At 45.7% G+C, this 27,744-nt stretch overlaps 1 protein-coding gene across 2 annotated transcripts in view; it reads left to right on the forward strand.

Moving 5' to 3' along the window:
* PDE6A (phosphodiesterase 6A) overlaps positions 1 to 27,744 on the forward strand; it is a 219,093-nt gene that overhangs the window by 102,267 nt on the left and 89,082 nt on the right. The window contains exons 3-6 of one of the 2 annotated variants that reach the window (XM_068277126.1): positions 5,734 to 5,823; positions 8,346 to 8,486; positions 17,127 to 17,201; positions 19,471 to 19,535. In XM_068277126.1, coding sequence (XP_068133227.1) covers positions 5,734 to 5,823; positions 8,346 to 8,486; positions 17,127 to 17,201; positions 19,471 to 19,535 — 371 coding nt within the window. The remainder of the gene's footprint in view (positions 1 to 5,733; positions 5,824 to 8,345; positions 8,487 to 17,126; positions 17,202 to 19,470; positions 19,536 to 27,744) is intronic. The other variant, XM_068277127.1, reaches the window with a different exon arrangement.

A 27,744-nucleotide genomic window follows, 5' to 3' on the forward strand; every position in this document is an offset into this window, starting at 1 on the left:
GTGCATTTTTTCCGTTTTGCATCTATAACTATTTACAAGTTTAAAATAAAAAAAATATAGAAATATTTCATCTTTACATTGATATTTAAAAAGTTTAGACCCTTAGGTAAATATCTTCATGCTTTTTTTTTTTTTTTTTTTATTATTGTAATGGTTTTTTTTTTTTATATTACGGTAAACATTTTATTTGGGTATTTTTGGGAGGGTGGGATGTAAACTATAGTTTTATAATGTAATTGTGTGTTTTTAATTTTTTTTACCTTTAGTTGTAGTTTTACTTTTTGGCCACAAGATGGCGGCCATGAGTTTGTTTACATGACGTCACTAAGCATAACACACGCTTAGAGTGACGCAGGGGGGAGGCAACGGCCAGAAAAAGCACAGCTTCCGAGAGAAGCTGTCGCTTTTTCAGCGGGGGAGAGGAATCAGTGATCGGGCACCATAGCCCGATACATTGATTCCGTGGCTACCGAATCCACGGCCGGGAGTGCGCGTGCACGATCGGCCGCAGTAGCGTGCATGGTTCCTGGACGTAGTTTCTACGTCCAGGAACCAAAATAAGTTAAAGAGAACTGTCCATGCTCGGAAGCCATCAAACCTGAATGAACTAGAGATGTTTTGTAAAGAATCCAGACTCTCATTGGAAACTACAGGAAGTGTTTAGAGGCTGTAATTTTTGCAAAAGGAGGATCTACTAAATATTGATTTCATTTCTTTTTTCTTGCCTAATTTTGTTTAAACAATGATTGCACACTTTCTGTAAATCCAATAAACTTCATTTCACTTCTCAAATATCACTGTTTGTGTCTCCTATATGACATATTTAACTGACAGTTTATCGAAATGGTCATGGCCAGCCGTTAAGGACCCCCATAAATCAGGTTTCCACACCTCTGGGCTGGCAGAAGCTCATAAAGCGGATCTTAGTGTAGCCGATCTGGCACCATTCCCAGCAGGAATTGTCACGTGAGCTCTGAGCTGAGGAGTTCAAAGGACCAGCAATCTCTCCAGCCGGCAACTTTAAACTCCTGCTGAACTGTTATTTATAAGTTAAGCCATAAACTGCTATATTTGTCATATTTGCTGTGTTGCAAAGCTGCCAGGCCCTTCAAACTCGCAGAGTGCATCGGACCTTGCCTGGCACTGAGAAGATTTCAGACCAATCCCACTAATGGCCTGTCAGTGAGATAGGCGCAAAGTAACCTGCTGATACCACAGGGGCCCTGCCCATCGTGTTTGGTATCATTGTGCTGGATAAATTCTGACTGACCCGAAAAGGTTATTAAATCTGCACTGACCTGTACGGTTCCATGAGTTAGAGTTGATATATAGTTAGATATGATTTTCTGTCTCCATGAAAAGGGGGATGGCTCATCTCAGGTTCCAAGGGGTGTGTGGTTCCCGCCCTCACTCCTCCTTACTGTGTCAGGAGTATAAACATGGCCAAGGACCCAAAATTGAGGTCCTCCACTTTGAAACATCAATCCGGATTATATCCTTGCCAGCTTAAGGACATGCTGGCATCTGTCTTGTTTGGACTTTGAGGCTGAGTCCCCTGACTCTGAAATCAGGGACTTAGCCATTTATTTTCCAAGCGGACATTTTCACCTGACTTAAGTATTCGTTTATTTTCTTCCCTGGGTTATAATTGTCTATAATTGTTGATTTTAATGATTTTCTGTATATATTAATTATTTGCAATTATTAATAAACAACTCTAAAGTCATTTATTTGCTCAGCTACACCTACTATTCAGCCACACAAAATGAATCCTAGCTTTCCGGAGAGTCGCTACTACTGTTCATAGCCAGATAAAATAGAGTGTGCAGCTCATAGCATCTTCAACTGCTGTAACATCAACAGTGTTGTCAGCTTACAAACAGATCCAGCTAATGGCACCTTGGCAAACTGCAATATACAACATTCCTGCAGGTGGAGTAGGTTAATATACCATATTTTATGCTGTAGAAGATGCTCCACAATATAATGCCTAGTACACACGATGAGAGTTTCAGGCAGATTTCCTGCCAGATCGATTATATTCAACAAGTCCGATCTGATTTCGATCGATTTCCTGTTCACTCCTACATAAAATCGATAGGAAAATCAAACAAAATCAGATCGGACATGTTAAATATAATTGATCTGGCAGGAAATCTGCCTGCAAATCTCATCGTGTGTACAAGGCATAAGACGCAACTTGGTTTCGAGGGCAAAAACCAGAGAAAAAAAATATATATACAATTTCTAAACCTTGTATATTATTATTATTATTATTATTTATTATTATTATTGATTTATAAAGCGCCAACATATTCCGTGGCGCTGTACAAAGTAACAAACAAACATGGGGTACATAATACAGACAATGGTGTACACCAATATACAAGATACATAATTAGTGACAAAATACAAAGAATGATACAAAATACAAATTATAGAATTGGTAATGACAGTGATAAAATTAACATGATGAATAAAATGTATAATGGTTACCAAGACACAAAAGGGGAAGAGAGCCCTGCCCTTGCGAGCTTACAATCTAAAGGGAATGGGGGGGGGGGGGGGCAGGAGGAGGGATAGTATGCAGCAAATATATAGAGGCTTTGTGTTTTAGGATATCTAGTAGGAGTGCAATTTGGTCTTAGTACAAAGGGAAGTGGCCTAAGGTAGCGCATTTGCTTGTCGGAACAAGTGTGTTTTTAGAGAGCGTTTAAAGGTAACAAAGGTTGGCGAGTGACGGATGTGTTGTGGGAGGGCATTCCAGAGGAGGGGTGAAGCGCGTGCGAAGTCTTGTAAACGTGAATGTGAAGAGTTGATTCTAGAGGAGGACAACAGAAGATCATGTGCTGATCTGAGATTGCGATTGGGTTTGTATCTGGAGATTAGTGAGGATATGTACCGGGGAGAGAGATTGTGGAGAGCTTTGTAGGTTAGGGTTAGGAGTTTGAACTGAATGCTCTGGTTAATTTGCAGCCAGTGAAGAGCTTGACAAAGAGGGTCGGCAGAGGAAGATCGAGAAGAAAGATGAATGAGACAAACAGCTGAGTTCAGTACCGACTGGAGCAGGGCCAGTTTGTTAGACGGTAGTCCACAAAGTAGTACGTTGCAGTAGTCCAGACGAGAAATTATGAGAGCATGTATTAACATTTTAGTTGTGTCTTGAGTGAGAAAGGGACGGATGCAAGATATGTTTTTGAGTTGGAGATGGCAGGAGCTGGTTATGGAGTGAACATGAGGAATAAAAGAGAGAGATGAGTCGAATATCACCCCTAAGCACCGAGCTTTGGGAACTGAAGTTATGAGAGTGTTATTAACATTTATTGTTACTTCAGGCAGGGAGGTGGACAGACGGTGGAAAAATTATTAGTTCTGTTTTACTCATATTAAGTTTTAGGAAGCGAGAGGACATGGAGGATATAGCAGCCAAGCAGTCAGGAACACGTTTAAGGAGGGAGTTAAGGTCTGGGGCAGAGAGGTACAGTTGTGTATCGTCTGCATAGAGGTGGTATTGAAACTCGAAAATGAGTTGATTAAATCACCAAGACCATGCATGTAGATGGAAAAGAGGAGGGGACCAAGGACAGAGCCTTGGGGAACCCTGACAGACAAAGCATGAGGAGAAGAGATCTGATCTGAGTAGGAGACTGTGAAGGACCTTCCAGAGAGGTAGGAAGATAACCATGTAAGAGCAAGGCCCTTTATTCCGACATTTGAAAGTATTTGTAGGAGTAAGGTGTGGTCGACAGTATCAAATGCTGATAACAGGCCAAGAAGGATGAGTATGGAAAATTGACCTTTGGATTTGGCTGTAAGAAGGTCATTGGCCACTTTGGTAAGGCCTGTTTCCGTGGAGTGGTTAGAGCGAAAGCTAGACTGGAACTGATCAAGTAGGGAGTTAGCAGATAAATAATGGCTTAATTCTGCATGTATATGGCGTTCAAGTAGTTTGGATGCAAATGGGAGAAGGGACACTGGGCGGTAGTTGGCAAGTGTGGTAGGATTTAGAGAAGGTTTTTTTAAGTAGTGGTGTCACAACAGCTTTTTTGAGTGGGGACGGAAAGATGCCAGTAGAGAGGGACAGGTTAAATAGAGTTGTTAGTGCAGGCAAGAGATAAGGATAGCTGCGGAATGAAATGGGAGGGAATAGGATCCAAAGAACAGGTGATTAGATTAGCTTTGGCAATTATAGAGGAAAGAGAGTGTTCAGAGAGTGGAGAGAAGGCAGTTAGAGAACAGTCAATGAGAGGTGTGGAGGTGGGATTTGAGGGCTGCATGGAGAATTCACTTTTGATTTTGTCAATTTTATCAGTGAAGTATGTTGCAAATTCTTCAGCTGATAAGCAAGATGAAGGAGGAGGAGGAGGAGGAGGAGGGGGGGGTGGAGAACTGAGTTGAAGGTGCTGAACAAACGTTTTGGATTGTGTAAATGGGCGGATATTAGGGAAGAAAAATAGGACTTTATTGCCACAGAGAGTGCGTTTCTGAAGTTTTTCAAGGCAATTTTTTATAAGATGAATTCCTCACTTGTGTTACTTTTCCTCCAGCACCGTTCAGCTGCTCTAAAGCATCTTTTTAACTGTTTAGTGGTTTTGGTCATCCAGGGTTGGCGACAGACACGGTGAGGGCGGGCATTGACGAGGGGGGTGAAGTCATCCATGACTTTTGTAATGGAGCTGTTGTAGTGTATAGCAGCCGAGTCTGGGTCAGTGAAGGATTGTGTGAGGAGAGGTGCCAGGGCATCAGAGACAGTTTGAATGTCTAGATTGCGATAGTTTCTTCGAGTATGTGAGCGTGCTTGTGCTAGGGTGGTAGGAAAAGAGGAGGAGAGAGAGAAGCTAAGTAGGTTATGGTCAGAGAGTGGTAGTGGATCATTAGTAAAGTCAGTGACAGAGCAGAGACGAGTGAATACAAGGTCAAGCGTATGGCCATCAGTGTGGGTTGAGGTAGAGGATCACTGAAACAAGCCATAGGAGGAAGTGAGTGATAGAAGTTTTTTGGAGACAGTGTTATTGGTGTCAATAGGAATGTTAAAATCACCCATGATGATGGTAGAGATGTCAGAGGATAGGAACTGGAGAAGCCAGGCAGAGAAATGATTCAAAAAAACAGAAGCAGGGCCTGGAGGGTGGTAAATAACTGCAATTTGGAGGTTCAAGGGAGAGTATAGTCAGACTGCATGGACTTCAAAGGATGGCAGGGAGAGAGAAGGAATAGGAGTGAGAGGCTTGAATGAGCATTTATCTGAGAGGAGAATGCCTACACCACCACCATGCTTATTCCCACCTCTAGGAGTGTGGCTAAAGCGGAAACCTCCATAGGAGAGGGCGGCAGGTGAGACTGTGTCAGAAGGGGCCAGCCAAGTTTCAGTGATCCCAAAGAATGTGAAAGCATTGGAAATGAAAAGATCATGGATAAAGGGCAGTTTGTTGCAGACTGAGCAGGCATTCCAGAGGGCAGCCGAGATCGTATATCCATATTGTAGGAGCGTCTTGCAGATGTAGTAATTTACTCACACTGATTTTACATTGGGGGTGTAGTGAGGCAATACAAAAAAATAAACGGAATGTGATGAAAGATAAGTATTCTCCTTTACAAAGTGTGATTAGCATATTACTTCATTCTGCTTAGTATGATTATTAAGAAGAATGATTTCTTTAAAAAAAGAAAAAAAAAAAAAAAGGTTTTTCTTTTGAGTTAAAATGTGTAATCTCCAGTAATTTTTATTTTCAGATGTTCCTTAAGTACCTCAACTTTGCCAATTTGATCCTCAAGGTGTATCACCTATCCTACCTTCACAACTGTGAGACTAGAAGAGGACAGGTATACTTGGAACCTTTTATTGCCATTGTCTTTCTGTATTTTAGCTACTACTGTAAGGATAACACCTACAACAGGCAATTTACTACCACATAGCGTAGATAATCATCTCTATGCTGATGACACATTAAACCATTTCTCAGCTCATGACCTCTCTTCACTATGTCAAGGCCCCAACTGTCTTGTTTCTGCATTCATATCATCCAGTCTCCTCAATGGACAAGTGAAGCAAGAGCTATATGGATGGTGCCATATGTATTTCCTTTTAAGCCATACCAGTTTCCTGGATATCCTGCTGATTTTCTGCCTCTAATAATTTTAGCCAAAGATGCTGATCAAGCAAATTAAACTTAATATCAGTAAAATGAAAATTCTGATCTATCATCTAATGCGCTCCTAAATGTAGTTAACATGAATGTGGAAAACACCCCAATAACCTCAAGTCCTTATGCCTGCTGTCTGGGTGTTATGTTTCCACTCTACCCCCACCCCCATTTAAGTCACATATCTTATTAACTACCTGTCACAGGAAGCCCTAGTGGTCAGACCGCAAATGGCCTTCCAAACTGTGCCAGCGCACGGATCGTGCGAACTCTGGTCGCAGTCAATGCGCAGGCACCGTTGGGAATTTGCCGCAGACAAACCAGAAGGGAGCCTGTGAGGTACGGTAATTACAACTTACACACAATTCCAGGGTATAAGTGCCACCACCACTGATATGGGCCAGTGGACCCGACTGCCTGACTGTTCCTGCGAATAAAAACGGTTAAAACACGCTGTATTCTTTCTAGCCAACAACGAACAATAGTAGCGTCTCTTCAGAGACCTGGGACCGGTTCCTGTGTGTGCTGAATAATAGGGTAGCTAGAACAACAACTGAAAGCAATATAAATAATTAATATATACAGACAATTATTAAAATCAACAATTATTAAAACAGTAATAGCCAGTATAAAAAAAAAGTAGGGAGAAAAAAATACTTAGTTCCTGGAAAGATGTCCTTTAGTGGGAAAACTTGTAGAGTTCCTTTTGTTCAGTTCAGCAAAGTTTAAAATCCAAGCAATATGGAAGATGTCCTTTGTTTAGTTTCAGCAAATATGGCCGATCAAGATGGCCACTAGCCATGCATCCTTTGTTTCAGTTTAGACAAGATGGCCGCCAACCATGTGTCCTCTGGCTGGCAGCATGCTCTCAGGAAGATGGAATTGGAGGACTGCCAGAGTGGTTCCTTGCAAACACTTTTGAACAATGCCCACCTTTGGGTGGAGCCTCAAGTACAGCCCAGGGGTTGGACAGGGGCGGTGAGCTCCCTGGCTGGGTGCTCTATGCCCATCAAATATGACTTTGGTCATATCTCGGCTTTCGCTTTCCGCACACACATGACCATCACATATTCATATTTCTCAGACTAGCCCAGTTCATATGATACCAAACTTGGGCATGTTTGCCTGCCTGGTTAAAAAACGGTGGAATTCCCCGAGTTCTGGTTATGCCAGTGGCCCCAATTTAATATCAAAATACTCACAAGATCCGGACCAGCAGAATGATCTAACTTTCACATTTCTCACCTGAACGATATTGCTTAAACATGCTCAAAATCCTAAAAAACTCCATGCTTTCTTATTGCGTCTTATATGGCTCCGGCCGGTCTGGGGTGGAAGCAGGTTTTGAATAGCCCCCTGCTGGGATTAGCTTCCTGGCTCTCCCTGTTATGAAAGGCTCAGGCTAATTAACATCTAGGTGTCACCTGGTTCCCAGAACAGAAAAGGGAATTCATGCCTCCAGGTTATTCTGCCTTCCACAGGAAATATGTCCAAGCTAATCAACACCTCCCCCCAGGCTTTTACTCAGCTAAGGCAAATCCCCCAGCTGTTCCTAGTCAGAGGGAGACTACACATCAAATCTTGGTTTAACGATTTGTGTCGCAAAGCGACCGCAATTGCGTTTTGGCCGACTAGGCGTCGCCCGGCGTCACACTACCTCCTGCTACTATCAACTCAAAAAACATATCCATAATTTGACCCTTCCTCACACAAGAGGCTACTAAAGCGCTTGTACATGCCCTAATCCTTTCCTATCTCAACTATTGCAACATCCTACTCAGTAAACTACCAAACAGACTGGCACCCCTCCTATATCTACTTAACTCTGTTGCTCGCCTCACCCACCACTCCTCAATACTGTACTTTATACTTTTAATGAGGGAAAAAAAAAAAACTTGTAGAAAATAAGTTGGTTGATCACTGGTGCTTATCTACCTACTGTAGATCTAAGATGAGCACCTGTTTTCATAATTTCCTGCATTCCCACCCCATTCAGAACCTAGACCCCTGTAGTAATGAGAATAGTATAGGAAGGGGCAATTGCTCTCTTTGATGCCACACCTCTTTACTAACATCCTACGTAATTGCTGCATGAATGGACAGTTGTATTCTGTTTTGTTTTACTGAAAGAGGAGTTTTGTGTGGCAAAAAAAAAAAAAATCAAAGTATTATAACTGTCCTTTTTTTGTTTTTGGGTTCCAGATATTGTTGTGGTCGGCCAACAAGGTGTTTGAAGAACTAACAGATATTGAGCGACAGTTTCACAAAGCACTTTACACAGTCCGCGCCTTCCTTAACTGTGACAGATACTCCGTGGGTCTTCTTGACATGACAAAGACAAAGGTACTTTTCACGAAGCAACAACTTTCTATGCTTTGAAGCATTTTTCAAAGGGCTGCCATCCATCTCTGGCGCATATGGGCATAGAGTTGTACAAGTGGAGCTATACTTTTCGAATCAAAATGCCAGCAGCAACTAATCTTGTGATGAAATAGGGTGGTGGGTGAGAAAGGGGTGGCGCATCATGTAAACAATAGCTGCACAGAGAAGTCAGTGGAGACCAATAGTTGCAGAATTATCAGTGATAAATGATTATACACCCAATTATAAACTAAATCAGCATAGCTCCATCACCGCTAAACTGAAATCCCTGCAATAAGCAATGTTTTTCTACACTACTACCGGTATAAACATCAGATGGTGTCATTCTAAAAGTTAAAGCCTTTCAGGTTGTTAGCACTGTATATTAATTGTATGCTGGGCTGTTTTTATTATGTATCCTTAGTTCTGTTCAAACACTCAGCGTGCTTATGCCAAGGACATTTTATACCCAGCTAACCAATTATTATACAGGAGAACTGTCCATGCAGGTGGCTATAATATGAATTTAGGTTATGTGCTAGCTGACCCAGCAGACACCTCTCCCACCCCTCTCAGTGCTCACAATCCTAAAGGAGCTACGCTAACATCTCAGCTTCTAGAGCACTGTGCCTATTCGGCCTTGGTGGCATGAGTGCGGATGCATACACAGTGGGGCCAAGTAGACCTATGCAAGTTAGCCATTGAAACTGAACAAATGGTAGAGAACAGGAGCAACAATATAGGTATTGCATTTAGATGGCTTGAGATAAAATCTCCCTGATAAAATCCCCGACTGAGCATTCAGTCTGGCTTTGCTCAGGAATCATTATAGCTGAATCATAGCAGAGCCAGGTGGCAGGCTTGGGCTTGAAAAGACAGAGAAGACAGACTCCGCTATAATGATTCCTTAGCAAAGCCAGACTGAATGCTCAGTCATGGATTTTATCATGGCTGATAGAAGCAGGCTGAGCAGGTTAGAATGAAACAGAGTGCAGGGTAGGTGTTTTCGCTAATGTTCCCACTGATATATATGGTAAAATAAATGAGGGTGCTTCGTCTCTGGTTAACTTTAACCACTTGCCGACCGCACACTCATACCGTGCGGCGGCAAAGTGGTAGCTGGAGGACCAGCGACGCAGATCTGCGTCGTCAGGTGCCTCCCTAATTAATAAGGAAAGGCCGCTCTCGCGAGCGGCTGTTTCCTGTTAGATCACGGAGCGGGTCTCCGTGAATAGCCTGCGAGCCGCTGATTGCGGCTCGCAGACTAAATGTAAACGTAGGAGACATATGTCTCCTTTGTTTACAGATCGACGATCCCCGGCCAATCAGCGGACGGGGATCACCGCCATGCGACAGGGGACAGCCTGTCACTGGCTGCACAGGACGGATAGCGTCCTGTGCAGCCCGGATCACCAGGGGGGAAAGGTAGAAGAGGGAGGGGGGAATTTCGGTGCGGAGGGGGGCTTTGAGGTGCCCCCCCCCCCCGCAAACCTCAGGCAGGCAGGAGCGATCAGACCCCCCCTGCACATCATCCCCATAGGGGGGGGAAAGGGGGGCGATCTGGTCGCTCTGCATGCACCCTGATCTGTGCTGGGGCTGCAGAGCCCACCCAGCACAGATCACTAAAAACAGCGCTGGTCCTTAAGGGGGGTAAAGGGTGGGTCATCAAGTGGTTAAGCCCCAGTATTGCTTTTCTCACTATGCACCCAAGAGTAGATTTTTGGTTTCCGGTGTCTCCCCTAAAAAGTTCCTTTCGATTGGCGTCAATTCATCAAATGCTGTACGATAAAAAAAAAGTTGGAAAAAAACGCATTCAGTATTTTAAACTTTTTTTTTGTTAATTCGTTAATATTTTCACAGGTGCAGTAGAAGTTCGGTAAATTACCAAAATACTATGCTTCAATACACAAAAAACTGTTCGGTAACTGCAGAGCAGTGTGGATCTGTCTCTGTTTTGTTCCATGCAGTAAAACATTACAATTGTAAGAGGAATCCCCTCATCCCTTTAAAATGTACAGGTTTGTTATACTGCCTCTGCTTGCTCTGAAACTATTAGTCTTTAACATTTTATTTAATTGCCACAGCTTAGATGAACTCCAAGAGACAGTACACATGCCATGCTGAGGTGATTCCCCCACTATCTCCCCTGAATATTCAAACAGGAACCTAAGGGGTTAAACAGCCAAATGGCTGCAGTGGAAGCCTCTTGTTCCGATTTCTCTGCTCGCTGCCTAGGGGGTAGGAAAAGCTGGATCCTCCGGCTAAGGCTTCGGATCTTATCACAGGGACTTGCAGGAGACAGAGGCTGTTCCTATTGGCTCTCTGTACCTGTCAGTCATGGGGAAATCCACACAAATCCACACAGATAAGAGCTGTCTAATTATAGAACATGTTCCTGGGCTTTAACGCATGCTCTCATCTTCATGAATTGACATTTGCTGACAAGTGTTGGGTGCTTGCCGCACATAATTTACCTCACTGCTCGGTAATTTCAGCTTGCCATGCAGTAACAGCCTTGATGAATTGACATTTTACTAAATACTCTAAGTTTCAGCACTACTGAATGTGGCAGTGCTTGATAAAGTGATGCTATAGTCTTCTAGCAGAGGGCATAGTGCCATATTCACAAGTGTTTGGAAAATTTGCCATGCGCAGAGAGTGCACATTTTTACTGTTACTCACGCTGACGATGTAGCACTTGTTACGCACATTTAGAGGGTTGCTAGGGTAACAAATGTTACTCTACTTTCGTAGTGTACATTACCCTAACAATGCTTCCATTACCTAGTTAACACAGGCCACGCTAATTGCGCAATGCATGCTTCTTTGTCAGCATTAGAGTTGGGCCGAACCTCCGATTTTAAAGCTCTATTTTTTAAAGCTCGCGAACCGCAATAGACTTCAATGGGGATGCGAACTTTGAAAAAAAAAAATAATTATGCTGGCCACAAAAGTGATGGAAAAGATGTTTCAAGGGGTCTAACACCTGGAGGGGGGCATGGCGGAGTGGGATACATGCCAAAAGTCCCAGGGAAAAATCTGGATTTGACGCAAAGCAGCGTTTTAAGGGCAGAAATCACATTGAATGCTAAATGACAGGCCTAAAGTGCTTTCAAACATCTTGCATGTGTATACATCAATCAGGTAGTGTAATTAAGGTACTGCTTCACACTGACACACCAAACTCACCGTGTAACACACCGCAAACAGCTGTTTGTGTAGTGACGGCCGTGCTGGACTGGTGCGCACCATGGCGAGAGTGCAGGTTTTGGTGGCTTCACAGCCCATATGGTCGCCTGGCTGATGTAGCTGAATGACAGAACAGTGACTGTCCAGCTGATCAAATTTGGTCTGACCACAATGAGGCAACGACCTTATTATCGTGGGTGTGCCCCCCGAGACACTCATCTAGGCGCCGGTCATTGCTTCATTGTGATACGCAAGCCCCTTCACCACGGCAAGGTAATGATCACGAAGGGGAATGGGCGCATGTACATGCCTTTTCTTTTGTTGTTGCAGCTGCCCGCAGTGCAGCCAGAAAAATTAGGCAGTCATGTTCACGCACCAGAAAAATTATTACAGCGGCCGCTGCTAGCAGCGGCCTAAAAAATTCAGCAATCCGCCTGGAGTCCCGGACCCTGTTGGTGGTGGCGGAGAAGGTAGTCAAGCGGCCTGCAGGCAGACATGCTGTGTGGAGGGACTGGGAGCGACTTAGTCTTCTTGGGGCAGGCCAGGCAGCCAGTCACACGGCGTGCAGGCAGAGATGCTGTGAGTGCGGGGACTGACTTAGTCTTGGGGCGGGCAGCAGCCCTCCGGGATCCATGCCTCATTCATTTTGATAAAGGTGAGGTACTTAACACTTTTGTGACTTAGGCGACTTCTCTTCTCTGTGACAATGCCTCCAGCTGCGCTGAAGGTCCTTTCTGACAGGACGCTTGCGGCAGGGCAGGAGAGAAGTTGGATGGCAAATTGGGACAGCTCTGGCCACAGGTCAAGCCTGCGCACCCAGTAGTTCAAGGGTTCTTCATCGCTGTTCACAGCAGTGTCTACATCCACACTTAAGGCCAGGTAGTCGGCTACCTGCCGTTCCAGGCGTTGGTGGAGGGTGGATCAGGAAGGGCTACGGCGAGGCGTTGGACTAAAGAACGTCCGCATGTCCGACATCACCATGAGATCGCTGGAGCGTCCTGTCTTTGACTGCGTGGACACGGGAGGAGGATTAGTGGCAGTGGTACCTTGCTGGCGTTGTGCCGTCACATCACCCTTAAAGGCATTGTAAAGCATAGTTGACAGCTGGTTCTGCATGTGCTGCATCCTTTCCACCTTCCGGTGAGTTGGTAACAGGTCCGCCACTTTGTGCCTGTACCGATGGGTCTAGTAGTGTGGCCACCCAGTACAGGTCATTCCCCTTGAGGTTTTTTATACAGGGGTCCCTCAACAGGCAGGACAGCATAAAAGACGACATCTGCACAAAGTCGGATCCAGTACCCTCCATCTCCTCTTGCTCTTCCTCAGTGACGTCAGGTAAGTCAACCTCCTCCCCCCAGCCGCGAACAATACCACGGGAAGGTTGAGCAGCACAAGCCCCTTGCGATGCCTGCTGAGGTTGTTCTCCTGCCGCTGTCCCCCCCCCCTCCTCCTCCTCCTCCTCCTCCCCCAAAGAAACACCTTGCTCATCATCCTCTGAGTCTGACTCGTCTTCTGCACACGACTTCTCTTCTTCCTCCTCCTCCCCCCTCTGTGCTGCCGCAGGTGTTGAGGAAACAGCTGGGTCTGATGAAAATTGGTCCCATGCCTGTTCCTGCCGTAACGGTTCCTGGTCACGCTCATTCACCGCTTCATCCGCCACTCTACGCACAGCACGCTCCAAGAAGTAAGCGTAGGGAATTAAGTCGCTGATGGTGCCCTCACTGCGGCTCACCAGGTTGGTCACCTCCTCAAACGGCCGCATGAGCCTGCATGCATTTTCCATCAGTGTCCAGTTGTCGGGCCAGAACATCCCCATCTTCCCAGACTGTTTCATTCTACTGTAGTTGTAGAGGTAGTGGGTCACGGCTTTCTTCTGTTCTAGCAGGCGGGAGAACATGAGCAGGGTCGAGTTCCAGCGAGTCGGGCTATCGCAAATGAGGCGTCTCACCGGCATGTTCTTTTTGCGCTGAATTTCCGCAAAGCGTGCCATGGCTGTGTAAGACCGCCTCAAATGCCCACAGAACTTCCTGGCCTGCTTCAGGACATTCGCTAAGCCAGGGTACTTTGCCACAAATCTTTGAACCACTAGATTCATGACATGTGCCATGCAGGGTATGTGTGTCAGCTTCCCCATATGCAAAGCGGCAAGCAGATTACTGCCGTTGTCGCACACCACGTTGCCTATCTCCAGGTGGTGCGGGGTCAGCCACTCATCCACCTGTTTCTTAAGAGCAGCCAGGAGAGCTGCTCCAGTGTGACTCTCCGCTTTGAGACAAGACATGTCTAAGATGGCGTGACACCGTCTTACCTGGCATGCAGCATAGGCCCTGCGGAGCTGGGGCTGTGTAGCTGGAGAGGAGAACTGCCACTCAGCCAAGGAGGAGGAGGACAGCGAAGAGCATGTAGCAGGAGGAGAGGAGGTGGCAGGAGGCCTGCCTGCAAGCCGTGGAGGTGTCACAATTTGGTCCGCTGCGCCCTGCTTGCCATCGTTCACCACCAGGTTCACCCAATGGGCTGTGTAGGTAATGTAGCGGCCCTGCCCGTGCTTGGCAGACCAGGCATCCGTGGTCAGGTGTACCCTTGACCCAACGCTCTTCGCAAGAGATGACACCACTTGCCTCTCAACTTCACGGTGCAGTTGGGGTATGGCCTTTCTCGAAAAATAAGTGCGGCCTGGCATCTTCCACTGCGGTGTTCCGATGGCCACAAATTTACGGAAGGCCTCAGAGTCCACCAGCCGGTATGGTAACAGCTGCCGAGCTAACAGTTCCGCCACGCCAGCTGTCAGACACCGGGCAAGGGGGTGACTGGCCGAAATTGGCTTCTTCCGCTCAAACATTTCCTTCACGGACACCTGACTGCTGCTGTGGGCAGAGGAGCAGGAACCGCTCAAGGGCAGAGGCGGAGTGGAGGAGGGTGCCTGTGAAGGTGGAAGGGAGAAAGCGGCAGAAGCAGATAATGCACCTGATGGAGGAGGAAGAGGAGAAGGAGGGTGGCTTTGCTTTTGTGTGCTGCTGCTGCTTTTGCTCAGGTGGCCATCCCATTGCTGTTTGTGCCTTTTCTCCAGGTGCCTTCGTAAGGCACTTGTCCCTACGTGAGTGTTGGCCTTTCCACGGCTCAATTTTTGTTGGCAGAATGAACAGATGGCTTTGGTCCGATCTGAGGCACACACATTAAAAAATTTCCACACCGCTGAGCCACCCTGGGATGTGGGCACTATGGGGACCTCAGCAGCTGATGCTGAAGGGCAAGTTGGCTGGCTGTACATAGGTGGCGATACATGGTGCCGGACTCTGCCACCAGCTGTTTCTGACGAAGAGCTGCCCCAGCTTCTTTCAGCAACTTCTCTCCTCCTACTACTCTCTGACTCCCCCTCTGAACTGTCCCCCTTTTCATCTCCTCTATTGGGAACATACAGAGGATCCCTATTACCGTCATCATCGTAGTCATCCTGCCCAGCTTCGCTTGCCTCAGACAAATCCAAACTTGCACCATCAGTAGGTCCTTCATCCTCCTGACACGTTACATCCATAGTGTTGCCGCGTAACTCAGACATATGAGCTGGTGAAAATTCATCTGGCTGTAACAACAATGGCTGTGCATCAGTGATTTCACCACTAAATAATTCTTGCGAAGTGTCAAATGCAGCGGAAGTGGTGCTAGTAGTAGCGCTGGTGGCTGAGCAAGATGAGGTGTTCTGTGTCGCTAAATACTCAACCACGTCCTGACAATCTTGGGAGGTGATGGGACGTGCCTTCTTCCGAGCACTGTACTGTGGGCCAGGTCCACACGAAATTACATTTACACGACCTCGCGCAGACCTGCCGGGTGGCCTTCCTCTGGCTCTGGCACTACCTCTTCCTCTACCTGTTTAGTCCATATCGGGTATGCACGGAGTGGTATATCACACTGCGTGCACTCACGTAGGTAGGTGGGTTCACTTAACTGCACAGGTATGCGCACTGATGCGGTGGGTTCACTGAACAGAACAGGTATACAGTGGCGGGTTCACAGAACAGGTATGCAGTGGCAGGTTCACTGAACACAACAGGTATGCAGTGGCAGGTTCACTGAACACAACAGGTATGCAGTGGCGGGTTCACTGAACAGGTATACAGTGGCGGGTCCACTGAACAGAACAGGTATGCAGTGGCGGGTTCACTGAACAGGTATGCAGTGGTGCGTTCACAGAACAGGTATGCAGTGGTGGGTTCACAGAACAGGTATGCAGTGGTGGGTTCACAGCACAGGTATGCAGTGGTGGGTTCAATGAACAGGTATACAGTGGCGGGTCCACTGAACAGAACAGGTATGCAGTGGCAGGTTCACTGAACAGGTATGCAGTGGCAGGTTCACTGAACAGGTATGCAGTGGTGGGTTCACAGCACAGGTATGCAGTGGTGGGTTCACAGAACAGGTATGCAGTGGTGGGGTCACAGCACAGGTATGCAGTGGTGGGTTCAATGAACAGGTATACAGTGGTGGTTTCACAGCACAGGTATGCAGTGGCAGGTTCACTGAACAGGTATGCAGTGGTGGGTTCACAGCACAGGTATGCAGTGGTGGGTTCACAGCACAGGTATGCAGTGGTGGGTTCACAGCACAGGTATGCAGTGGTGGGTTCACAGCACAGGTATGCAGTGGTGGGTTCACAGCACAGGTATGCAGTGGTGGGTTCACAGCACAGGTATGCAGTGGTGGGTTCACAGCACAGGTATGCAGTGGTGGGTTCACAGCACAGGTATGCAGTGGTGGGTTCACAGCACAGGTATGCAGTGGTGGGTTCACAGAACAGGTATGCAGCCAGACAGGAACAAGTTAAGCCTAACTAATCTTTCCCTGAGAGACAGTCTGCAGCAGCTCGCCCTACTCTCACTAACGCAGGCAGCACACGAGTGACCGTAATGGCCGCCGCTGCCTGCCTTATATAAGGGGGGGTGGGGCTCCAGGGGCTAGTGTAGCCTAATTGGCTACACTGGGCCTGCTGACTGTGATGTAGAGGGTCAAAGTTGACCCTCCATGTGCATTATGGGGCGAACCGAACTTCCGCAAAGGTTCGCCTGCGGGACGCGAACCACTGAAGTTCGCATGGAACCGTTCGCAGGCGAACCGTTCGGCCCAACTCTAGTCAGCATAAGTAATGGTTAAATTACTGTGCCCTCTGTGCACAGAAACTTTACAGAACTTTGGTTAATACGGCCTATAATGTCTTGTTGGCATGTCACTAGGAAGGGTGGGAGCTATTCCTGTATATAGCCTTAGAACAAAGCATATACTGTAGACATAAGCAACTTCAAAAATATTTTAACTGTAAAAGTAAATCTGCAACAAGCGACAAACCATATTTTCTTGTAGTATTCCCATTGAAAAGTAAAGCATATACAAAGATTTGTATATTACATGTTCTAACATTTGTTATCTGCTATTCTGTAGGAGTTTTTTGACCAGTGGCCCATTTTAATGGGTGAAGTGCCCCCATATAGTGGACCAAAGACTCCAGACGGCAGGGTAAGCATTTGTGGACATATTGAGCTCATTTTAAATTCATACATCTAAAAATGGTGCTAAGATAATTTTGGTGCTGGAGATCACCGCTAGTATAAAAATCAGAAAGATAACCTATATTCTAGCAGTGGTTATTGCGATTGTGAACCATCGGTAGCTTTTACCATGATTTTACTATCACTAAACCTAACACTATTCTTACATGAGCCTTCCCTCTACTGATACCTAACACTGCCACTTGCCACAAAATCCACTAATATTTAGCACTAAATGTAGCCCTATTCTCACACTATGCCTCTCCTGGCCAATGCCCAACACTAACCCCTCCAAACCAATCAATCGCCCCCCCCCCCCCCCCCCCCCCCCTTCCACTATTTATCAGGTGATAGCGAACTACTCCTGATAGTTATTTACCGACAACACTACAGGTGTGCATAGCGGCAAGAGTACAAATGCAAAACCGATCCAAATCTTTTGGATTGATCTTTTCAAATATTGGCTACAAATATGGAAATGGGTAGCGGCAAGAGCAGAAATGTGCCCGGCTTAACTGCTTCAAATCGTACCCTAATTTCCTTGCCCTTCTTTAAATGCACGCCTCAGAGGGGCTCACAATCTAATCTCTATCATGTTCACAGTCAAACGTTTTAACTCCCCATCATAATCTAAGGCCAGTTCAAAGTAAACCAATTAACTTATCTGTATATTTTGAGGAAGAAATCAGAGTTGCCAGAGGAAACCCACTTAAACATGGTGAGAAAATACAAAGTCTACGCAGATAGTGTCCAAGTTCAAATTTGAAACGGGCTTTAATGCGACAAGGTGAGAGTGCATGTCCAAGGTGGGTTTAGTCGAGCAGGTTTACATCCACAGCGATACAGATTGCTACAAACTGTTAAGGTGGCCATACATCAGCTGATCGACTATTAGATAGATCCCTCTCTGATAGAATCTATTACCTGACCAATTGCACATCAATTTCCAATCGATTTTAGCAGGAAATGTATTGTAAATCGGTGTGTGTGTGTGTGTGTGTGTGTGTGTGTGTGTGTGTGTGTGTGTGTGTGTGTGTGTGTGTGTGTGTGTGTGTGTGGGCAGTGTTGAAAGCTAGCCTTTCCACTGGTGCAAACCCTGGCCATATCTTGTGTCACCACTAGTCCCTGTGCCACCAGATGCATGTGTAGTGTTGTTGCTACATGCACCGGTGTCGCGTGGTACAAACGCTCATGGTGACGCCAGACACCAGAGGAGACCAGAATTTGTGGCGGCAGAAAGGTGAGCCTTCAACACAGCACACGGGGGGAGGGGGGGGGGCAGACACTTAGGGGGACACCGTCCATCCGTCGTTCCAATATCAAATGCCATTACCACCATGCACTTCATGCCCTCGCGACCAACATTTTCCAGCATTCCAGATTTTTGGAAGGAATCTATTGGAATATTGATTGAGCAGCCATGATGCAGTAACATTATCGGATCAATCGCTTGATCGGCCAAAATTGAATAAAAGGGCACCCTAAGGGTGTGTACAAACATCAAATTTTGACTGCCTAGTTATACCTCATCCATTCAGCGCTGCGTAATATGTTGGTGCTTTATAAATACAATAAATAATAATAATAATAATTTAGTATAAGGACCAACAGATTGTGAATACTATAACAGACTGCATAGGTAAGCTCTCATACTACATGAGTGGTATGACTAGCCAATCAAAATTGTATGTTTGTACACACCCTTAAGCTTGGTGTCAGGATTAGCTTGAAAAATATAATCTGGTTAGCAGGTGGCACAATTTTTATGATTTTGGTATAAACATAGCCTTGATATCCTGAGTGGAATTTACTAGGTACAGGGATATCATGTAGGCACCACAAACTGAGATATTGTTCCTAGACTGCAAATAAAAAAAACAAGCTATGAGGCATCTGTTCTCATGGGAGTCCTGAAACCAACACAAGCAAGATTAAATAAAAAAAAAAAAAAAAAAAAAAGTTTAAAATGAATTGCAGTAGCATATCACTTGGGGAGTACATTTTGGTTGTGGTGCAGAGCAATTTGAAACAGAGCAAAGCCAATCCAAAAACGGTGCCATTAGCATATTTGTTTAGTCATGAGAACTTATTTAAGAATTCATTTATTAGTTTTCATTTATTTATGTTTGTTTCCTCATTTTAGTACATTAGTAAATGGAGCTCAAAAAACATCATTTGAAAGCTTGACATTTTAATGTTTAAGATTATACTGTAAATAACTGCTTCTGTATTTCCAGGAAATATCATTTTATAAAGTGATTGACTACATTTTACATGGAAAAGAGGAGATTAAAGTTATTCCGTAAGTTAGATTTTCAAAATATATAAATATAGATCTATATCTATATCTACTATTTGATAAATGTTTTTAGTCTGACTTTTATTGCACATTACAATAATTGCATTCATTAGAATTACTCCAGTAATAAGTAATGTTCCAGTCTGGTTTATCTTGTTAAGGTAACCATAGATGCAGTGCTTACATCTGCCAAAATAAAGCCTGCAGAGAATGCCCTGCACAGTAGTTCAGCACTATTCCAAGTCACGGGATTGCATTTCACGTCACGCTTCACGTGAAGCTTCCTCCTCCTGGTTTACAATCGGAAGGAAAACGTATTGGTCAGGAGAAATAAAAATGGAAAGTGTATGCACCAATCAATCCTCTCAGTCCCTATAATTTCATTATAAAAATGCAAAACAGATTTATTAATTCAAAATACAAAAAACGTATTAAAATACTGGAATCCCCCCAGGGAACGGCCGTTCCGACACACAACATCCACCGCTACATTCGGCAGGAAACCTGGATTCCAACAACACTAGTAAGGAACTCATGGCAATAAAGAGCTTTCTCCTATGAGAGTTTTCTCCTGTGAGATAATTTCCATATTCTCTTCAAAATAACAAGCATTTTACAATTTAACCAGCAAGCTCATGGTGACCCAGAACTCATTGGGGTGTGTAAGGGACTACAATGGTCCTAAAAGCCCCCTTACTAAGATGTTAAGAAAAACAAAAGTTTGCTTTCCTAAAACAGAAAGAATTTGCGATAATTCAGGTTGGAGTGAGCTCGAGATGTCTCCCAGGCACCACTGCTGAATATATGCAAATTAACCATTGTACCCTTAGAAGCTAAACACACCTCCAGAACCGCTGGAATGCAATGATGTGTCAGCTTGTTAATATGTACAGAGCCATAATAATCCAACATGCATACAGACTGTTTCGGATTGTTTGATCCTCATCAGTGCATGGCATGGATTAATTTGGCTCTATGGAGTAGGGCTTGTAAAGCCGAGAGGCACAGACTAACCAGCAAGCTCATGGTGACCCAGAACTCATTGGGGTGTGTAAGGGACTACAATGGTCCTAAAAGCCCCCTTACTAAGATGTTAAGAAAAACAAAAAAGTTTGCTTTCCTAAAACAGAAAGAATTTGCGATAATTCAGGTTGGAGTGAGCTCGAGATGTTTCCCAGGCACCACTGCTGAATATATGCAAATTAACCATATATTTGCATATATTCAGCAGTGGTGCCTGGGAGGCATCTCGAGCTCACTCCAACCTGAATTATCGCAAATTCTTTCTGTTTTAGGAAAGCAAACTTTTGTTTTTCTTAACATCTTAGTAAGGGGGCTTTTAGGACCATTGTAGTCCCTTACACACCCCAATGAGTTCTGGGTCACCATGAGCTTCATGGTTAGTCTGTGCCTCTCGGATTTACAAGCCCTACTCCATAGAGCCAAATTAATCCATGCCATGCACTGATGAGGATCAAACAATCCGAAACAGTCTGTATGCATGTTGGATTATTATGGCTCTGTACATATTAACAAGCTGACACATCATTGCATTCCAGCGGTTCTGGAGGTGTGTTTAGCTTCTAAGGGTACAATGGTTAATTTGCATATATTCAGCAGTGGTGCCTGGGAGACATCTCGAGCTCACTCCAACCTGAATTATCACAAATTCTTTCTGTTTTAGGAAAGCAAACTTTTGTTTTATTTTACAATTTAAAAAGGGTAACCAAAATTTGGTCAAAAAAACAAAAAAACAAAAAAAAACCCATCCTTACTTGCTGGTGGTTTAAACACTATTTTGTGACAATGGGCCTGATGCTATTCAAGGTGATAAGTAGCTTGCAGATGCGAGCTACTTATCACCTTGCCATCGCACGAGGATTGCCAGAAAATCCTATTTCCAGTTTCACTCGTGCGATGGCCGATCGTTAGTGACCATTACTCAGATGAGAGGCCCCTTGTCATGGGCGATGGGGTTTTACCCTGTGGCGCTGTCCTTCAGCACCACGGCTTTGCTCACCACACATGCGCACACCCGCTGCCATCTTCCGCCGCTGCATCTTGGGGTCTCCTTTAATAAGGAGACCCCCAGAGCTTCCCGCCGGCCGCCGCTAGTGTGTGCAACCCCCCACGTAGCTGCAAAGATACTTGGAAGCAATTTCCCTACCGCCGCTTAACACCCGCTGCAAGTCCCCGTGTAATTACAGTGTATGACTCACTGTAATTACTCTATGTATAGCAGAGTCCCGGCAAAGCATCTTTGAATCAGCCGCCGGGGCTCCCCATTGGTTCACAGTCTGGACCAATGAAAATGGCTCAGACTGTGAACCAATGGGGAGCCCCGGCAGCTGATTCAAAGATGCTTTGCCGGGACTCTGCTATAGATAGAGCAATTACAGTGACTGTAATTACACGGCAGGGACTTGTGGCGAGATGCGGCGGGTATTAAGTGGCGGTAGGGAAATTGCTTCTCAGTATCTTTGCAGCTACGTGGGGGGTTGCACACAGTAGCGGCGGCCGGTGCTTATTAAAGGAGACCCTCAGATGCAGCGGCGATGATGTGCATTAGCATGTTTAGACCTGCTTTTTGCAGGTCTAAGCTAACGCTCATGTCTGCCGGGAAGCATCACTTCCTGGGGGCATGCAAAGTGTAATAGGTTATGATGTAAGGCACTTGCTGGGCGAAAAGATCACCCTGCCGAGGGCTAAATGCAATTGGATCAGGCGACTGTCGCCTAACTATCGGAATCACCAGCGTTTAACACTGGCGAGTCTGACAATTGCATTAGGCCAAATGAGCTCGATTCATAAAGCAGTGCTAACCCAGTTAGCACGTCTAAAGACTTTAGGCGTGATAACTAGGGTGCTAACTGGGTTAGCACCGCTGTGTAAACCTGATCACACGCAAAGTCCCGCGCACACAGCGCAGTGCGCGCAAAACGTCGTATAGAGGGACTTTGCGCACGATGAGAACTTATCACGCCCACACTGAGTTTAGATGTAATAAGGGGCTTTTCACAAGCGTGCTAACAGTTAGCACTTACTTTATACTGGTTGAACTACTTTATACTGGTTGAACTCGATGGACGTATGTCTTTTTTCAACCAAAATAACTATGTAACTATGTAACTATGTAACTTTGTGAATCAAGCCTGAAAATATCAAGCATGAAAATATCACCTAGGAGAAAACTCAGGAGAAAAAGTGAAATGCATATGGTGGCCACTGAATACAGCCTGCCAGATGCAGATTGTTATTTTATTGGAACAGAACATACGATATCCAAAACTTTGTGCCTTACTTATTAATGTACATTTACCATCATATGCTTTAAAAAAAAAAAAAAAAAAAAAGACTGGAGTATGGCTACTTAAGGACCGGGGCTGCTTCAACAGAACTGTGCTGCGTGGGCTCTTCAGCCCGCAGCACAGATCAAGAATGAGGCAGGGCGATCAAACTTCCCCCCCCCCCCTTTTTCCCCACTAGGGGGATGTCCTGCTGGGGGGGTCTGATCGCCGCCGCTCTGTGTGGCCGAGCGGGGGGGCTCCTCAAAAGCCCCCCTCTGTAGCAATTTTCCTCCCTCCGTCTCCCTCCCTACCTCTTGCTCTGGCTGTGGGTGGCACAGGACGGAGATCCGTCCTGTACCGCCTTTAATAGGCTTTAACCTATCAGACGGCGGCGATCCCCGGCCAATCCGACGCCGGGGATCGCCGATCTCATTTACGGCGCTGCTGCCATATGCAGCAGCGCCATATGGATGTAAACACAGGGGATTTCTTCTCCGCGTGTTTACATTGAGCCTGCGAGCTGCGATCGGAGGCTCGCAGGCTGTTCACGGAGACACCCTCCATGAACTGACATGGAACGGTTTCCATGGAAATCCACAAACGACCAGCCGCCGCCTATCGGTGTTAGCTGGTCGTTATGTGTTCTCATCTTTTTTGTTTGCATCTAAGGCCTGGAACCCATTACAAAAGCGCTATTGCTAATCGCAATCACTAGCATTTTTAAATGAGCGTTTTGTAAGCAATTTCATGAGTGTTTTCTGGCGATTTTGGTAGCGATTTTAAAAGTGTAAGCGTTTTTCCAGCGATTGTGTAGCGATTAGCATTTTTAATTCTGATTGGTCCTTTCAATTAATTTTAATTTTTTTTACAGTGTGCAGTAATTTAAAAAACACTAACAAAATCGCTCTGTGTAGGTTTTGACGTGCGATTACGCCAGTGTTTATATATTTTACATTGCAGAAACGGTAACGCTAAAAATGCATCATGTCCTGCATTTGCGATTTTGGTAATCACAATCGCTCCAGTGGAATTTGGCCCATTGCCTTTTTTCCTCCATAGCAGTGCATTGTAAAAGTTTTCAGTTCAAATGCATATAATGGTGAGGGGGCATGGCTTGGCCATGGAAGAGACAGGACGCACATGTTAAGAGCTCCGTGAATCTCCCTGTGTTCCAGCGAATAGAACAGCGAGATCCGGACAAAATGTGTGCTGATAAGATGAGGAGCAGTTCCAAGAAGAATTTCAAAGGCAGTTCACAACGTGATAGCTGCGCGGCTGAGACGGAGCCAAGCGCCATCTTGGCTTTTAGGCCTAGTTCCTCCTGCACAAGACAAGCTTCCCGGGAGTCCTCCGTTGAGCTAGACTCAGAGTCCTCCGGCGAGGATACAGATCAAGAATATGATTGGAAGCTAATGCTACGCATAATACCTTCCAAATCGGACTTTGAGGTGCTGGCTTCCCGCATAGAAACAACTATAAACAGGATATCGCGGAGGTACGTAAAGACCTGTCGGAGGTCAGGGATAGAGTTGATCAACTAGAACAGAGACAAACAAGAGTGGAAGAAAAGATTGGAGCAATTATCACTTGTCTAGACTCAAAATCAGGGCCAGCCTTAAGTTTCACAGCGCCCTGAGCGTAACCAGATTTTGGTGCCCCCCTCCATTCACCCTCTTCACGCGCACGCACACACACACACACATGCAGATCACACACACACGCAGATCACACACACACACACGCAGATCACACACACACACGCAGATCACACACACACACGCAGATCACACACACACACACACACACACACACACACGCAGATCACACACACACACACACACACACACACACGCAGATCACACACAGATCACACACACGCAGATCACACACACACACACGCAGATCACACACACACACACGCAGATCACACACACACGCAGATCACGCGCACACACACACACGCAGATCACACACACACGCAGATCACGCGCACACACACACACACACGCACACACACACACACACACACACACACACACACGCAGATCACACACACACGCAGATCTCTCACACACACGCAGATCTCTCACACAAACACGCAGATCTCTCACACAAACACGCAGATCTCTCACACACACACACACGCAGATCACACACACACACACAGATCACACACACGCAGATCACACACACACGCAGATCACACACACCACACACACGCAGATCACACACACGCAGATCACACACACCACACACACGCAGATCACACACACGCAGATCACACACACACACACACACACACACACACACACACACACACACGCAGATCACACACACACACACACACACACGCAGATCACACACACACACACACGCAGATCACACACACACACACACACACACACACACACACACACACACACACACACAGATCTCACACACACACACGCAGATCACACACACACACACGCAGATCACACACACACACACGCAGATCACACACACACACATGCAGATCACACACACACACATGCAGATCACACACACACACGCAGATCACACACACACACACAGATCACACACACACACGCAGATCACACACACACACGCAGATCACACACACACACACACACACACACACACACACACACACACACACACACACACACACACACACACACACACACAGATCACACACAGATCACACACACACACACACACAGATCACACACAGATCACACACAGATCACACACACACACACACACAGATCACACACACACACACACACAGATCACACACACACACACACACACACACACACACAGATCACACACACACACACACACACACACACAGATCACATAGACACAGATCACATAGACACACACACACACACGCAGATCACATAGACACACACACACACGCAGATCACATAGACACAGATCTCACACACACATGCAGATCACACAGATCACATAGACACAGATCACATAGACACACACACGTCACAAAAATGCAGATCAAATACACACACGCAGACCACACACACGCAGACCACACACACACGCAGACCACGCAGAACACACACACACACACACACACACACACACACACACACACACACACACACACACACACACAGCCTCCCCCCTTGCAGAACATCCCCATGGAGTCAAATAAGAGGACCCCTGGCACTCAGCTTCCCTCCCTCCAGTATAAGTGTCTTCCCCGCTGCACAGCTTTACTCCTTCTCTCTGAGTAATGTGCCCCTCTCTTAGCTCCTCTCAGTTCCCTTCCCTCCCTGAGTCCAGACACCCCGATCTGGGATAACCCCCTTTTTCCACCAGGCATGCAATCTTCTCAAGCCTCATACACATTGTCAGGAACCGGCCCGCGGCACGCCTGCGTATACGGTTCCCGACTGTGGGTTTGACCAGATAGCGAGGGGAAGCAGCCTTAGTCAAGCTACCACAAGGCTGTGACCCCTCAAACACATCTCACTGCTACCACTAGCTGTTGCTAGATATGTCCACTCTGCTGTCGAGTACTCAGCACGCAATCCACGTTTTCGTATTCGGGTCAGCTTTGCGCTTTAGGCCGAATACGGGAACGCCACACACACACACTTGCAATCTTACACTGTAGTGAAGCAAAACCACTAACAGTCGTTCCGAACGATTCTGTTAGCCACTCCGAGACTTCCCACTCTGCTGTCGAGTGCGGAATTGCCCCATACACACAATGCACTTACAATCTTTTTTTTTTTTAAAGATTTTTATTTAACATTTTGACAAAGTTAAACATACAAAGACATATTGTCAAGTTGGTGAATATCAGTCCAATCAAATAAGTCTTTTACAGAAGGTTGTAACAACAAATACCATAATATGAAGTATGCATGAGGATGATTAAACACTACCCTTAAGAAAAATATAATTGCATTTATTGAAAATATTGGTCGCTAGTCAGTGCGACCTCTAAAGTATAGGGGTGTAAAGCATACTAACAATACTTTAATAGGATATACCATGCTAAAGAGAAGTTATTATGAGGAGAGAGGTCCTGACCTACAATGTTGCCAATTCCCAATTGTATGCGCCCGTCCTCAATGGTAGCGCAACAAACTTGCTGGGCGACCCTGGGCCCATAGGGAACATACATCGGGGTACCCTATAACAGAAGCGTATTGATCAAGAGGACGAGCAGGACTTCCCCATCTCCTTCCCGTATTGTACTTGTGGCCTCTTAAAATCGCATGCTTCTCTGATGAAGCAAAATATTATTGCGATGGACCAATATACCTAATAAGCAATAATAAATCAGACAATGCACACAAAAAAGACAGCTAACATTAAGACGATGGACAAAGAGAAAGAAGAGAAAATAAGAAGAAAAACAAAGAAAAGCGTCTGAGCGCACCCAGGAGGGACCAGGAAAAACCCACCGCATCGATGGTAAGATAAAAAAAGGGTCCCTTTTCGCCAGGGGGTTCTGATTATGAATTCCCTATGCCTCTTTACAGGCATACTTCCACTCTCATCAGGTATATTATACAGCTGTCGTAAGAGATTCATAGCGTGGAGTCTCCTTGAACTCAAACCAGCTAAACCAGGTCTTCCAGAATTGTTCATGTCTGCCCTGAGCAGTAGTTGTGAGGTCTTCCATTGCGCAAACCCAATCCACTTCCTTTAACCAGTCCTTAAAGAGAATCTGTATTGTTAAAATCGCACAAAAGTAAACATACCAGTGCGTTAGGGGACATCTCCTATTACCCTCTGTCACAATTTCGCCGCTCCCCGCCGCATTAAAAGTGGTTAAAAACAGTTTTAAAAAGTTTGTTTATAAACAAACAAAATGGCCACCAAACAGGAAGTAGGTTAATGTACAGTATGTCCACACATAGAAAATGCATCCATACACAAGC

This window comes from Hyperolius riggenbachi, chromosome 3 (genome assembly GCF_040937935.1).
Source record: "Hyperolius riggenbachi isolate aHypRig1 chromosome 3, aHypRig1.pri, whole genome shotgun sequence".
Lineage (NCBI taxonomy): Eukaryota > Metazoa > Chordata > Amphibia > Anura > Hyperoliidae > Hyperolius > Hyperolius riggenbachi.